This window comes from Orbicella franksi, chromosome 9, assembly GCF_964199315.1.
Source record: "Orbicella franksi chromosome 9, jaOrbFran1.1, whole genome shotgun sequence".
NCBI classification, from domain to species: Eukaryota; Metazoa; Cnidaria; class Anthozoa; order Scleractinia; family Merulinidae; genus Orbicella; species Orbicella franksi.
The window spans coordinates 24508323-24522063 of NC_138153.1; the positions used below are offsets into that span (position 1 = coordinate 24508323).

A 13741-nucleotide genomic window follows, 5' to 3' on the forward strand; every position below is an offset into this window, starting at 1 on the left:
AGGCCACCTGCAGCCTCGCTTCCATTCAAAGGCCAGGTCAATGGGCAGACAACTGTAAAATGATATATTAGCACACTTGCACAACGTCGTCATCTGACTTCAACTAAAGGAATTCATTTATTCGTTTATTTGAATTTTAAACTTCATTAGGCTTGAGATAACAATTTTTCTAATTAGCAAAAGCGAGGAAGAAAAAGTGAAGGATTCTGGTCAGGAGCCATAATTATGGCTCCTGATTCTGGTATTAAACTGTAGTCAAACGACGCCATCATGTAAATGAGTTTATAACGCATTCTTAAGATACAAAATGCACAAATGAAACACTCATTGCGAACAAATACACCTTTTTTCATGTTTGGTGACTTCATGAGCCATTGCAATTATCTTCTTGATTTCAAAGCTCCGTTCCTAAGAGATGTAAACACATGATCTGGCACAATTCGTCACAGTACAAACAATAGTCTGGATAAACGAAACCATTGTTTACGAGTTTTACAACTGCCTTTGAAGACACTTTTCGAAAACATTTTCGTTTAACATTTTGTAACCCCTTTTTCTAGATTCCCCAGGCTTCGAAGGCGCCAGACTTGAAGTGATGTCTTCGGAATAATCGGGCATTTCATTAAAAACAACAACAACAACCGCCATGTTTACTTCCCACCATACCAAATGCCGTTTAACTAAGCAATCGCGCCTTGAAGATACTATGATGATATCCGAGTTTCTCGACCATTCAGAACACAAGATTCGTATATTCACCTCTGGAAATCTTACTTACTCCCAACTATGATTAAAACTTCCTCTTCCTCCTTACACGACCGAAGGATTTGTAGTCTTTTTGCTAGATTATAATGACTATAGTGCATTGTCCAAAGATGATGCTGTTCCTGCCGCAGGCCCTGAACTTGAGGGTCTTTTAGCTTACTGAAGTACGTATACTAAGCAAAAAGTATATTAATGATGATTTCCAGTCCGTACTGCGCAGTCTCAGAACCCTAATGTTTATAAACATTATTAATCTCACTCGATGGAATGCGAATCGATGTTATTCGTTACGAACCACATACCTTATCTTTGAGGCCTTTCAAATTCTCTTTCCAACAGCTTCATTGATTTTTACAGCTGCGAAGTTTTTTCATCAAATGATATAAGAAAGAGCGAAGCACAAGGCTTCGACCGTTTCGCATCCATAATGGCGGTTGTTTTGAAACTTTGAACTTACTTCATGTAGGTAGTTGAGAAAAGTTTACATTTTGTGATGTCTTATATGAAACAAAACAAAAAACGCAAACAAACTCTCGAGAGTCCGCAGTACGCACTGGAAATCATCTTTAATGTCCATTAATTGCTAACAAGGTGGACTCCAGACCGAGCGCTCCGTTTTTGAGTGCTGGCCGGGATCATTGTGTTACTTTCTTGTGCAACACATTCTACTCTCAAATTGCCGCCCTCTATCCTGGGAAAATGGTATTAGTGACCTGAAAAAATGTCTCGGGGGGGGGGGGGGGAGGGAACCTGCCATAGACTAGCAACCCGTCCTAACTGATCATTGCTTCCTGACCCACACGCTAGCGTTCGGTTGTTCTGCATACAACAGAAACCTCGTTCAATGTTTGCTTATTCCATCAATGACAAAGTATTCTCAAATCTGATTCGTTTTACTACACACGATACTTTACAATTGATTTCCACAAATTTGACAGCTCAAGATTTTTCAGGAGGAACTGGCAGATTTACAACTAATACCACAAAAATGAAAGTTCAAAGGAATACTTTAAACTTTCCTAGAGTCATTAAGATCAGAACAGGGCGATGCCGATAACAATCGACCCTCTTACTAGAAATTATTTTGATCTGTCAACATGTTATCACAACTAACATTAACATAAGTGCATAACAGCCAGTAAGGAGAACGACTGTTCTGAACTTGGGCCTCGGGTGTTGTCTGCGGTTTCCGATGGCCTTGGTGCAAGGGTCTTCCTCGTTGTTCATTTCGCTTAGAAGTAATCTCAAAGGGCGCAAACTGCTAAAGCTCGACTACTTGGAAAAAGAAAATGTTGCAACAACTAAGACCTATCGCCCAAAGCGTAAAACAGTTAAAAGATGTCCAAAGGTCTTCACCGGATGAACTTTTTGCAGTCTTACAAAGAATTAACCGATGTTAACTCCAAACGGGCAGAATTCATAGGAAAGTACCAAGTGAAGCGCCCTACTAGAGTATCATTACAGTGTCTTTATCATACGGATTTTCTACACTAATATACAATTATCACATTCATAGTTCATAGTACTTTGCTCATAAAACTGGAAATAAATAAGATACATCGCACGTGAAAGTTAGTCACGTACCGATTAATATTACGTTTAAGAACCTGAAAATTGCTCGCACAGATTTAATGTGGAACATAAAAATACAAACATTCTATGGAATTTGCTTCCGAGAGCTCTTTTACCGACCTTCCATACTGTTCTTTGTTTGTTTGCTTGGTCGTTTGTTTTTTGTTTGTTTGTATATTTGTTTGTTTGTCGTAGGCCTTTTCAATGCAAATTATTTAACCTTGAAATTTTATTAGACTTAGCTGAAGCCATCAAGGGGTTTTTTTTTTTTTTTTTTTTTTTGTCTCTTTTAATGGAAATACCGACACCGAGCTTCAAAAAAAACAACAGTATTTTACGGGTTGGGGAAAAGTTTGCTCAGTATATATCCATCCATTACATCTCTACTTGCCATGTTGACTAAAAAGTTCTACAGTCTAAATTATAATTTATCTCGTTCTCTTGATAGTTTTAACGTGCTATTGTCAAAGTATTTCAATTCAGAGCTCTTCTTTGGCAGCAATCACTACTTTGCTGAAGTCGATTCACATCCAAAACGCGCTTCAATTTGTTTTTCTCCAAAACTAAGCAAGGTCCAAGACTGGCTTAAACAAATTGACTCTCGGCCCCACTGTCACTTCATATCATTTTATGTTCCTTTCTCTTCAATAAATAACTTGTGCCGCAATAAAATCGTCCCACTATTGAGAAAATGGCCACCAGATAAGAGAAAACAGGCCATCACTTGCACGTGTGTCGGTCATAAATTCGTGGACACTCTTTACAAGTCACGTAACAGCACCATACAAACTTGCACTGGCACCTTTTCACCTCTCGCACCACCTGAGTATTGTATCCAGCCCCGCAGCACAACAGATCGCACCGGTCACTTCCAGGGGAGGTCTTGTTGCACACTCTTCCAGACGTGCCTAAAATTCCCAGCGCCGGATTCCGATTGCAGTAGTTTGGTGGTCGGTCGATAAACACCAGTGTGTCTTTTGTTATCTTGACGCGTTTTTGCTCCTTGCGTCGTATTCGTCGCTTTTTTCTGTTGTACACCACCTGCACGGCCTTTTTGTACTTAACTTTCAAGTGATCTCCAATTTTGGCGAAGTTTGGCACGGTTTTCCAGCAGGTCTTGATGGTGCAGGAGCCAGAAACTCCATGACAACGGCATTGATTACTCACAAGACTCTGAACAACCTGTAGACAAAAAAATAATAAATGTAAATTAAAATTGATTGCGGATGATGTACGTTTAACTTATACATACCGGATTCGGTTGAACGGGCAGGGGAAAGAGCTTACATTTCACGCACAACAGAGAAAGGTTGCGCGAGTGGAATTACATGAAGGCATTACACGACATGGTTACATGAAGGTCCAATAACGGTTTTTTTCCCAAATCCCGTCTCTAAGAGACGAGAGCAAGCAAAATTCTGTTAGCATTGCAAAAAGACTCGATGACTGAAAATTAATACAACATACTACTGATGATAGTATTGATACTGATGTGTTGAGTGAGTTTTGTTTTTGTTTGTTTGTTTGTTTGTTTGTTTTTCTTTTTCTTTTTCTTTTTTTTTTTCTTTTTTTTTTTTTTGTTCTTTTCTGGGACCGAGCCATAGGCCAGGCCCATTAACTTACGAAAAATAAAGTTATTCATGATAATTCCAAATATCGACAACCTGGTTCATTTAAAAGTTTTCATTATAATGGTTTTTTCAAAAATTTGTTGAGGAATTAATGCATCCATTTTTTTAAAATGCGCGGTGAAACTAATTTGTCAGCGGTTCATCCAAGCGGTCCATAATGCAAATTTCCCCCCGTTCAGTGAACCAATCAGAATGCTCCTTCTCAATAATGTACCAGTTTGCAAATGATCTAACAGGACAACCATTCTCTGCAAATTCACACGACACTGTTAGGCACATTCACGCATTTTTTGAACCTCTCTTCCAGAAATTAAATCAAAATTATGAGCCAGGCGTAGCTAATTAAAAAAGCTTTTACTTAATAGAAAACAGTTTCGTAAAAACAAATCAGCGAGAGTAATTCCTAGGCGGTCCATCTCAGTCGACTAGTGTTACGCAATTCGTATTGCTCAAGCAACCAATAAAAATATTCCTTTCCACATGGACCAGTTCACCCATGAAATGAAGTATTGTAATGATGTCTTAAATTGTTTGTTGAAGGGTTAACCTTCGTGATATAATGCATCAGTCAATTCCAGCAGTGCCCATCCCCCCCCCGGACAACCGCGGGGCATTTGCTCACGTTGTCATTCCCGGGGGTGGGGCATCCGTAATTTTATCGCGGCCCGGGGGCTGGGCATTTGCGTACCCCGGGGCGATCCCCGGGCATTCGACACACGTGTTTTGGAAAGTGCCATGGGTGAGTTCATCGGGAAAGACGAGGCGTTTGTCGAACAATGTTTTCTCAATTTTAGATATTTCTTCATTACTTGTAAGCATATAAATATAAGAGACAAGGTGAACTATATTTTGTTTATCACAAAGCAATCACTGACATGAACATGACTATTTCGCATTTCGCATTCAAAACTAGCCTAGCATTTTTTAAATTCATGAAAGTGGAGTTAAAATACTTAGGTTTGCGAAATCAAATGACGCGATCTTCAAGACAGATCCCGCTAGCTTAAAATGCAATGCATCATCATTTAAAATGTCTTGATTCTTCACAGAAAAAGTAGCCTGCGAATACAGGCGCCTATCATCGCTCGCGGCTGGGGACACGTCCGCCGCAATCCCAGCTATCCTCTAGCAAACTGTTAAAAACAGATATAAAGAAATAAATATAATCAGAATCAACTAACACGTACTGTTGTCCTTGAAGTCTTACGGTTACAATAAAATACTGTACAGTTGACCGTTTTATTCACTGATTAATTAAAAAACTGTGGAGGTGTTGGAATGCGACGATCCCGGGGGGGGGGGCATTTGTCCTCTTTCTTCGTCCCCACCCCAGGGCATTTAGACAGCTTATGTGTCCCCACCCCGGGGAATTTGCCAATTTTTTTTAAAAAAATGCTAATGCCCGGGGGTTAGCCCGGGGGGGGGGATGGGCACTGCTGGAATTGACTGATGCATAACTGAAACACGTGTTACCATTATGTGCTATATATCTGTAATTAAAAGCATTAAATTTGAGGGGTGCCTCGAAACCTAAACCTTAACACTCACACATGTCCAAAAGATAAGGAATAACAAACCTAGCAAGACAACTAGCAGGTTAACAACCAATACTGTCTGTTAGAAACAAGAGAGTTATTAATTTCATGAGCTGCAACAAGAGTCATATCAAGGTGAAGTGCTTCTAAGCTGTTAAATGTTCACATGTTACAAAGGTATTAAGATTCTGTCGAATATTACAGTAAAATAGATATCCGATGTTACAGATTAAAACACATTTAACGAAAGCGTTTCGTAAGAAGGTAGGCCAGATACTTAAACAAGGGCAGGCGGCAGAAGGGATCCAACGTGTTTTCAATTTAAAACTTATGGAAGATATCAAAAACGAAAGGCTGAACTTAGTATGCCCTTGAGACGACGCCATGGTGGCGTCACATTGTAGTGTTTAAATAGGCCAAAAAAACCTATTTAAATAGTCAAATATGTTACTGTTTCCAATTTCTCTCGCTTGAGCTCGCTCACTCATTGACGGTAAGGATTCGATTTTCCGCCAGCGTGCTAGTTTAATTTGTGTACCTCAAGAGAGGGCGCTTTTTGGACAGAAGCGCTTAGTTCCTTTTGCAAATATGCTTCTGGTTCTTAAAAACAACAGATACTTTAACTCAAGAACTGTAACAGTAGGGGCTCTGATGGTCATAAGGTTCATTCCTACGATCAGATGGGAAGCCAGAATTAGTCATTTATTCGTTGTTAATGTTTTGAATGTCACGTTCGCTATGGGCACGCTTATTGGAATAGGGGCGCGCTTATTAAGAAAACGGCACTCAATGGGAAGTGCTTACTACAAAGGGGGCGCTTATTGGAAAGAGGGCGCTAAATCGAATCATTACGGCATCCCACCAAGCAGACTTAAACTTGCTTCATGGCTTTGTCGGTTTCTAAGACATGTGAGTGAAGTACGTACTTGTGCCACCTCGGCCACTGGACTTTGACCCTTCTTAAGTACCGTTACACAACAAAACTAATACTGACATTCCGCCTCTATCATACATGAAAGAACTCTCAAACCCGGTAATTTTATACTCACATCCTACATTACGTTTGTGTACTCCGCGGGGAGCGAAATAGGTGGCAAATTACAACAGTAATGTGTCTAAAACAGGTACCAAGTTACCGACCATATCGAACTAACCAAAGATGCAAAAAACATCATGAATTCCTATGCTTTCTTCAGCTTCCGTCTTCACCGGAATTTCAGCCTTTAAACTCTACGGGACATTTTTCGTTAACTAGAGACCACCCAAACTTGTCCGTTCACATTATAGATTAATTAAGACCCATACTAAAACCATTAGCGGGATCTGTAAAGCTCGGACACATGGTACAACATTGCGTCCATTTTCTAAGTTGCAGCTTGTGTCGTCCTCACGACACGGCACGCAACAATTATAGTCTCAGTGGTTCGAGGGGTTGATAAGGCTACCCACCGGATAAGTCGCTACCCAGTGAAAAAATGTTGGGAAGACAAACTACACTGTCCACTGAATAGTGTGATTTTTCCAGTGGATAGCGTTATACACCCTTTGAGCAACTGGAACTCTGAGTAGAATAGTGGAATACAATAAGGGTAACCATACGTTGTATTTTACCTCTTTTTTTGTTGCGTGCAACGTTGCACTGTACGTCCGGTTCTTTTTTAAGTAGCCTTAGAATCCTTGCCGACCATTCATCGTAACATGCGGTTTCTCGTGAAAATATTTGCAGCCCAGACCAGACAAGCAAGTATTGTTGTGCGCAGTGATCAGAGTCGGTGTTTACTTTTGAACTAACCGTACGTGTACTGTCCCGGGTTATTGATTCAATTTGTGTAACTTTTCTAATTACTTTAAAAGCGACCAAAACAAGTTGACAGACTTTAAATGAGGAGATTAGTTTTTAAGGAAAACGACTGAGAAAACAAACGGTATGCCGGCCAGATTAAGTAATTAATTAGGTCTTCACGCGTGGGAACCCCTCAAAAGAAACGCCAACATAACACGTTTAACACAAAATTCTCCATTTCCCTAACCAGACTTCCGTGTGTTCCGTGATGCTTTCGCCAGAACACGCCACGCCCCAAAACCGCTTGCTGCATCGCGAATGTGAACAGTTACACCTCACCCCCACCCCCATATTTCCGTTTGTGGTCGCGGAAGATTCGTTCAGTTTGTACAGTTCCTTTTAACACGAGCAGGAGCAAACAAATGTCACGAGTTAACAGTTCCCAAAAGATATAAACGGCTAATTTCTCCTCAAAATAATAATAATGCATTAGCAAGCAGTGAGAAGTAGAGAACAGGAAAAAAACGTCAACTTGAAAATATGACCAAAAATATTGTCTTGATGTGCATCCCCCATCAAGCACCCATAAGAAAAATTAAAAGAAACAGAGAACTATAGCGTTAAAGAGAATAAACATTTACAGCTAGATTCTTTGTATTTATATCACACCGTTTTGCTGCAAGTCGAAACTGGCGATGAATGCAGGTCAACCGAAACATGGTTTTCAAACTTGAACCGCGCGCATCTATCAGAATGTGGTACATGTGTAACGAAAGTCTTATGCATCGACTATTTTGGACCGCCTTATCAGCCAACAAAAGACGTAATAGAGACCGTGAAAACTCCAAAGTTTTACCATTACTATCGTTGAATTGGTTCAGACAATCACGTTTGTTTTCTTGGCAGACTTTAAATGTACGCTTCAGTTTCTTAGAACCGTCATTGGATGAGCTGGAACGTACATTAAGGCAACTGTTGTTTCACAATGTTGAGTAGAAATCACATGTACAAAGGATGAGTCCATACGAACTTAAAGCCGACTTGTTTTCACATTGCACGATTACGGCTACGGTTTGATTAAATAGCGATCAAGCAATCTCTTCCCTTGCTCGCTCGGCACGAACGTGCCGCAAAGCAGTGAAGTGCTTATGTTATAACAGGAAAAGGCAAACACTTTCAAATGAGTGCCTACACGCCGCTAAAAGGAAACTGCGTCAGACACTGTAATACTCCAATGTACAAACAAACAGTGGAACCGAAAGGCTTAATTGAATCAATTAAGTCAACTGGTTATTCCACCAAATATAAACAGAACAAAAGCAAATAGCACTGTTACTCAAGTTTGAAAAAGGTTAGCTGTGAGTTTATAAAACGTTTCCCGCCCTGATACAGTCATCTTGATCATCCTGAGACTAAAGGAACGTGAGGCAGCGCACATTGGTACGTGATCTGTCCTAGAAGCGGCCACAAATTAAACATGGTGCAGTATCCGACATCAGCACAATTTTTGCTGCCGCCTCATTAACATAATAGAAGCTTAAACCTTTTCTATGTACACAGTTATCAGTTATCTATCGGTGACTTTGACGGCACAATGCTGGCGCACTCGCTTACGTACGTCGTTCAACTGATGTCAGAAAAGTAAACAACGCTCTGTTTGTTGTCTTGTCAGACATCTCCAAAATTTCTTTCGCGAAATGACAAACCTCTTCTTAGCTACGTTGAGAAAAGACGTGGATTGCACAAGCAGCGAGTTTTTTAAAGGCTCCATCAAAGAAAGCATGCTTACAGATTGCAGTAGTGTAAACACCAATCAAATTCAGAACATAAATAAGCACTTCAAATTAATCCGACTTCACATGTTTATCGGTGGCGGAAACCGCAACTACAGTTGAAGTAATTTTGCATATCAAAAAACAAAACCCGGTAGATAAGGTGCTTCAGTCGTCCACGAAATTACAAGCTGCGAAAATCATCCTACACATTGCTCTCCACTCACAGCTGACACGACATTATAACAACATAACGTTTTCTAGGGAAAATATACCCATAATTCATGTAAACCAAGGTTTCTTCGTTTTTCGACGTACAAACTTATCCCACGATCCCTACGATTGAGGAATTCGGCGGAAAGTGCTCTAGAACTTCTTCTGGCAGGCAAAGGTAGTTTATTACAGGTTTCACAAGCGCCATACGGAAAAGTTATCTAGCTCGTGATTATTTCACCCTCAGACACGAACTCAATATTTGTACTATTTAAAGGACCCTCGAGTTATTTTGTTACGGACAGAGGGAAAATAAGTTATAATGAAATTGACTTCAAAGTGGGGTTGTATTCTTTTGTTTGCTTTGGCTAGAGGTCACCGTTTTACTGTTTTCAATGGCACAACAGGAGCAATAATAAAACAAAACTCATTTTCCCAAATGGGCTTAAGACTTGCGGGGCTTTTAGCTGTACCCCGCAGATAAATACATACTAAGTGATTGAGAGCGATGACTTGAAGTTGTTCAAACTCTACAAGTCGTAAAAGAACTTCTATGCAAGTTAATGTTGAAACACATGCGAAAGCAATTGCCGACGAGTGCGTTGTTCTGCTGTCGAGAGGAAACTGAAGGCAACACATGATAAATAGGTTGTCCTGGGAGGTACCACAACAGATTTGGAGCGATTTGAAAGTGGCCACTTCATCACGCCATTTATAGAATGGAAACTTAAAAACCCAACAACGACTGAGAAATAAGCGTAAAACGACTTTATAATTGGCTACCCTAGCCTTAAATTGAATTGGCAACAACTTGTGAGGTACTCCGTTCGCAATATCCGCATTACAACTTGAATTTTACAACCACTTGCAAAATCGTTTACATCAGCTATTCCATTCAGATCTTCTAATGTCTTTAACAGCTAATATCGTATGTGGGAGAAGTTGGGAGGAAATCAGTACATCGAACCTTTGCACTACCAGGAACTGAAGGTCACCAACCGCAAAAAAGCAATTCCTACTCGAAAGGCTGCAAAGAGCTCTATCTTTGACCCAAAAAGATACAACAAAACGTTACAAGTAAACTTGCTCAAGAATTTTACCATGCTAACAAATTATGTAGAAATTTGATACGTGATTGGCCCATTGTGTCTAGCTCATAGGAAAGCATGAAAACGCAACGTACACGAAAAAACAAGATGCTCTGATGGCGTACGAGCAGGACTTACAAGATTTTTTTCTTAATCTACAAGTATTGGAATGGAAAGCACGCTGATGCTTCTTATGTAAACGAACTACTATGGCTATAACTGTTTATTTTGCGCGAATGCTAAATTAATGACCCAAGTAAAACCTACTTAGTAAATAAATGACTCAATAAAAACGCAAATCAAATCAACTTGCACATGCTCATTAAATTAACGAGATGACCGATAAACCTGCCAGTAACTTCTCTCCCAAAATAACTGCTATTTTCACATAAACTGCTCTGCTATGTGGATTGATAAAGGTTAAACCTAGTGCCTTTTTCGTATCAAATTTACCTTCAAACTGTTTTTATTGGGAATTGACGACTATCACATGTATTATTGCTTAATCAATTATATGTTTCTCACGACATTTGGATGTTAACGACTGCTCAGGTCTTTTTGAACAATCGAGATGGAAATGCTAATTAAATTTACGCCACGCACTCCTTGAAACACGAAAAAAAACTTCAAAAACCAGGTCAGTATGGTCATTTAACTAATTAGAGGTAAATGGTAATTATTTGGCAAATTATCTGCGCTGAACTCCGAACTTCGAAGAAATAGTGTACTTGCATAATTAAAATGACCACAAACATATTGAAAGTTGAATACCTTGATATTACATAACTTAAACGGTCGCAAAAGTACAGAGCAAGAGGAAAAAGTATTTTCTTGACCGCGATCCACTCCTCAAACTGCGTTAAAAAGGAAAAAACTGAAAACCCATGCAACAAAAAATTGTACAAAGTTTAAAACCTGCCAAAACACGACTCAACCCGAATAGTCGAGTTGACATTTAAATCAGATCATCTTATGTTACCTCATTTACCTGCAAACCTTGAGATTAACATTCTTCACGAGATAACACGTTGTTTTTTCTTTTACTTAAATTTTGTGAAGTTCCCAAAATCTTACGTGTCGATCGAGGCGTATCAATCTAATTAGAGCGGCGATAACCGTATTAACATACCCAAAGCCAGGTAATAACAGTGTTAATGACTTACCAGTCTGCCAACTTCGTTATTATGGAGGTTCATAAGGTATCTTCCCTTCTTCCGTACACGCATCTTTCTATCGGCGATTGTGCCGCTGCGCTCGTTTCGTTCAGGTGCATCGACAAAGGTTTTCGACAACCAAACGCCAAATTTCACATCATCGTTGCAGCCTCCCCATTCCCAACCTCTTGATGGCTGCTTTCTCTTTCTGCGAGCTTCACAGGCGCAATCACTAAGGTTGCCAAGACTGCATGACCTGCTAGCCGCGTGCACTACCCCAGCTGAAGTTATCGCGTAAACGAAGGCAGCCTCGGGACTTCCTGTCATGGGAAAGTTGGAAGCATGTTACAAAATCAACGGGCTTCAACTGGAAAAAACTCGACGAGATTTAACTTGAACTCACCTATGTCAATAATTTCACCGAAGACTGACGATGAATTTGTGGTGGAACAGTTCCAACGTTCTTTTTCAAACTGTTTCTGACACTCGGTGATTCCCAGGTTTGCACCGCGCCTGAGAGTCGGGATGAGATCCGGCTTAGATTGGCACACGCTCATTTGCTGCGAGGACAAGCCAGGAACTCCGTAACAAGTCGTCAGATTGCCATCGCTTCGGGTGCCGAGCGCCGAAATCCCCATCCACCTTGAAAACAAAAGCAAGAAACTAAAAACATCAGCTCTACCGCCGCCACTCAAGTATTTGTCCATCAAATTGGAAAAGCTTCTGTTTTTGATTTTAATGAATGGAAAGTGCACAAGAAAAGCAAAACTAACATCCAACTGGCAGTAGTCCTGTCTTGAAACACACCCAACAACAACGCATATAAAACCAAGCATTTCTTCTTCGCCATAGTTTCACAAGTTCCTCTCGTGCAGTCCTCACTTCGGAAGAAACTGCTGAAAACGTAGTAACAAGCTCACACGTGATAGAGTTCGAGGTCGGTTGGCCCTTTGCTTTATATTATTGTACTTCACGGCTAGCCAAGGCATTTCACCTGTCAACGCTAATGAAAAACTCCAATCCTGATTGGTTGGTGCAAATGACATCAATCGGTTAATTGGGTGACGTATGGGAAAGTGGAATGGCATGGATTGTTGACTAGCCCTCCATCGTACAAATGGAAACAATTTATCGACACTGTTTGCCTTTCAAAAATTCCCGGCATTTTTTCGCCCAGCCGTGTCCCGAGAAACACTTGACACACATCAACGGGGAGGCATTCTGGCTGAAAATGTAACCGGGTTAATACCTCTAATAGCTAAATTTCCGTTTAAAGTCTTTATCGCTTGACAATCATTGTTTGTTGATCGCAGAGGGTGGGCGGGGAAAAGCTAGCTAATTACAACTCAATTGATCAATTGAGATGACCTCAACAGTGCTTTGAGACACGACTTATCATTACAGAAATCAGCATGAACTGACTGTGCACTTGCCCCACTTCACGACTCCAATCGATTATCAAAACTGATCTTAACAACCACATCAATTTCTCGCGCGCGGCAGGGATAGTTGTCGCACAACTCGCGCTAAGACAGAGCGGATTCCACACGTTTTTCACACGCAGATTTCAAGCGTTCAGCGTTGTTTTCCAATTCATAGTGCAAGGTCAAAGAAACGCCGATTGATCACAAGACGGCTTTTCTTTTTGACAATTAAATGCAAAGTACACACACGGCAAGGTAGACGGTTTTCATAGGCCCCCGGCTCACTGTTTACGTTCGGTTGGCAAATTGACGTTGTTGTAGGCGCTTAATTATTCAAAGAGTTGGCCGGAAGATTCAGGTCGCCTTTTCCGGTATCGATAGCAAAAGGAACACTCGATACATGACAGAGGAAGAGTTTTCGTTGCCACAGAGGTTTTTTTAGAGTGAGTAATGGGTTTGACAAGCCACAAAGCCTAAAATAACCTCGTTCAATAATATTTCGTCTGAATCGCGGTTCTGTTATCTCATTGATGAATTAAACACACAAGTTAGTCGCGTGGTTCAGTGTTAGAATCGAGTTAGAACACCAAAGGAATTATTTCACTGCAATGTTTATCGCTGTTACACTCACACCAAGATCAAGAGATAATTGAATAAAAGGGCTTCCTTTCAACAGGACACTAGAAAAGAGAGCACAAAATAAGATCGTTGAAGAGATAAGGGCAATTAAAACCATCACAATAACATGCGAGAAAAATTAATTTCCGCATGGAAAGGGAAACTGACTTCGTTTTATGAATGCCC

The 13741-nt window shown here is 40.4% G+C and overlaps 1 protein-coding gene across 2 annotated transcripts; it reads right to left on the reverse strand.

The window, feature by feature from the left end:
* Positions 1 to 2534: 2534 nt before the first annotated feature.
* On the reverse strand, positions 2535 to 13602 carry LOC145497151 (protein Wnt-16-like). Of its 2 annotated transcripts, XM_081476951.1 has the most exons (4): positions 12287 to 13602; positions 11917 to 12155; positions 11523 to 11833; positions 2535 to 3519 (listed from the first exon to the last, which is right to left on the reverse strand). In XM_081476951.1, the coding sequence occupies exons 1-4, from the start codon at positions 12361 to 12363 to the stop codon at positions 3058 to 3060; spliced, it is 1089 nt and encodes a 362-aa protein (XP_081333077.1). In that variant the 5' UTR covers positions 12364 to 13602; the 3' UTR covers positions 2535 to 3057. The 2 variants fall into 2 exon arrangements, with proteins under 2 accessions (XP_081333077.1, XP_081333076.1); XM_081476950.1 differs by having other exon boundaries at positions 11917 to 13602.
* Positions 13603 to 13741: the final 139 nt, after the last annotated feature.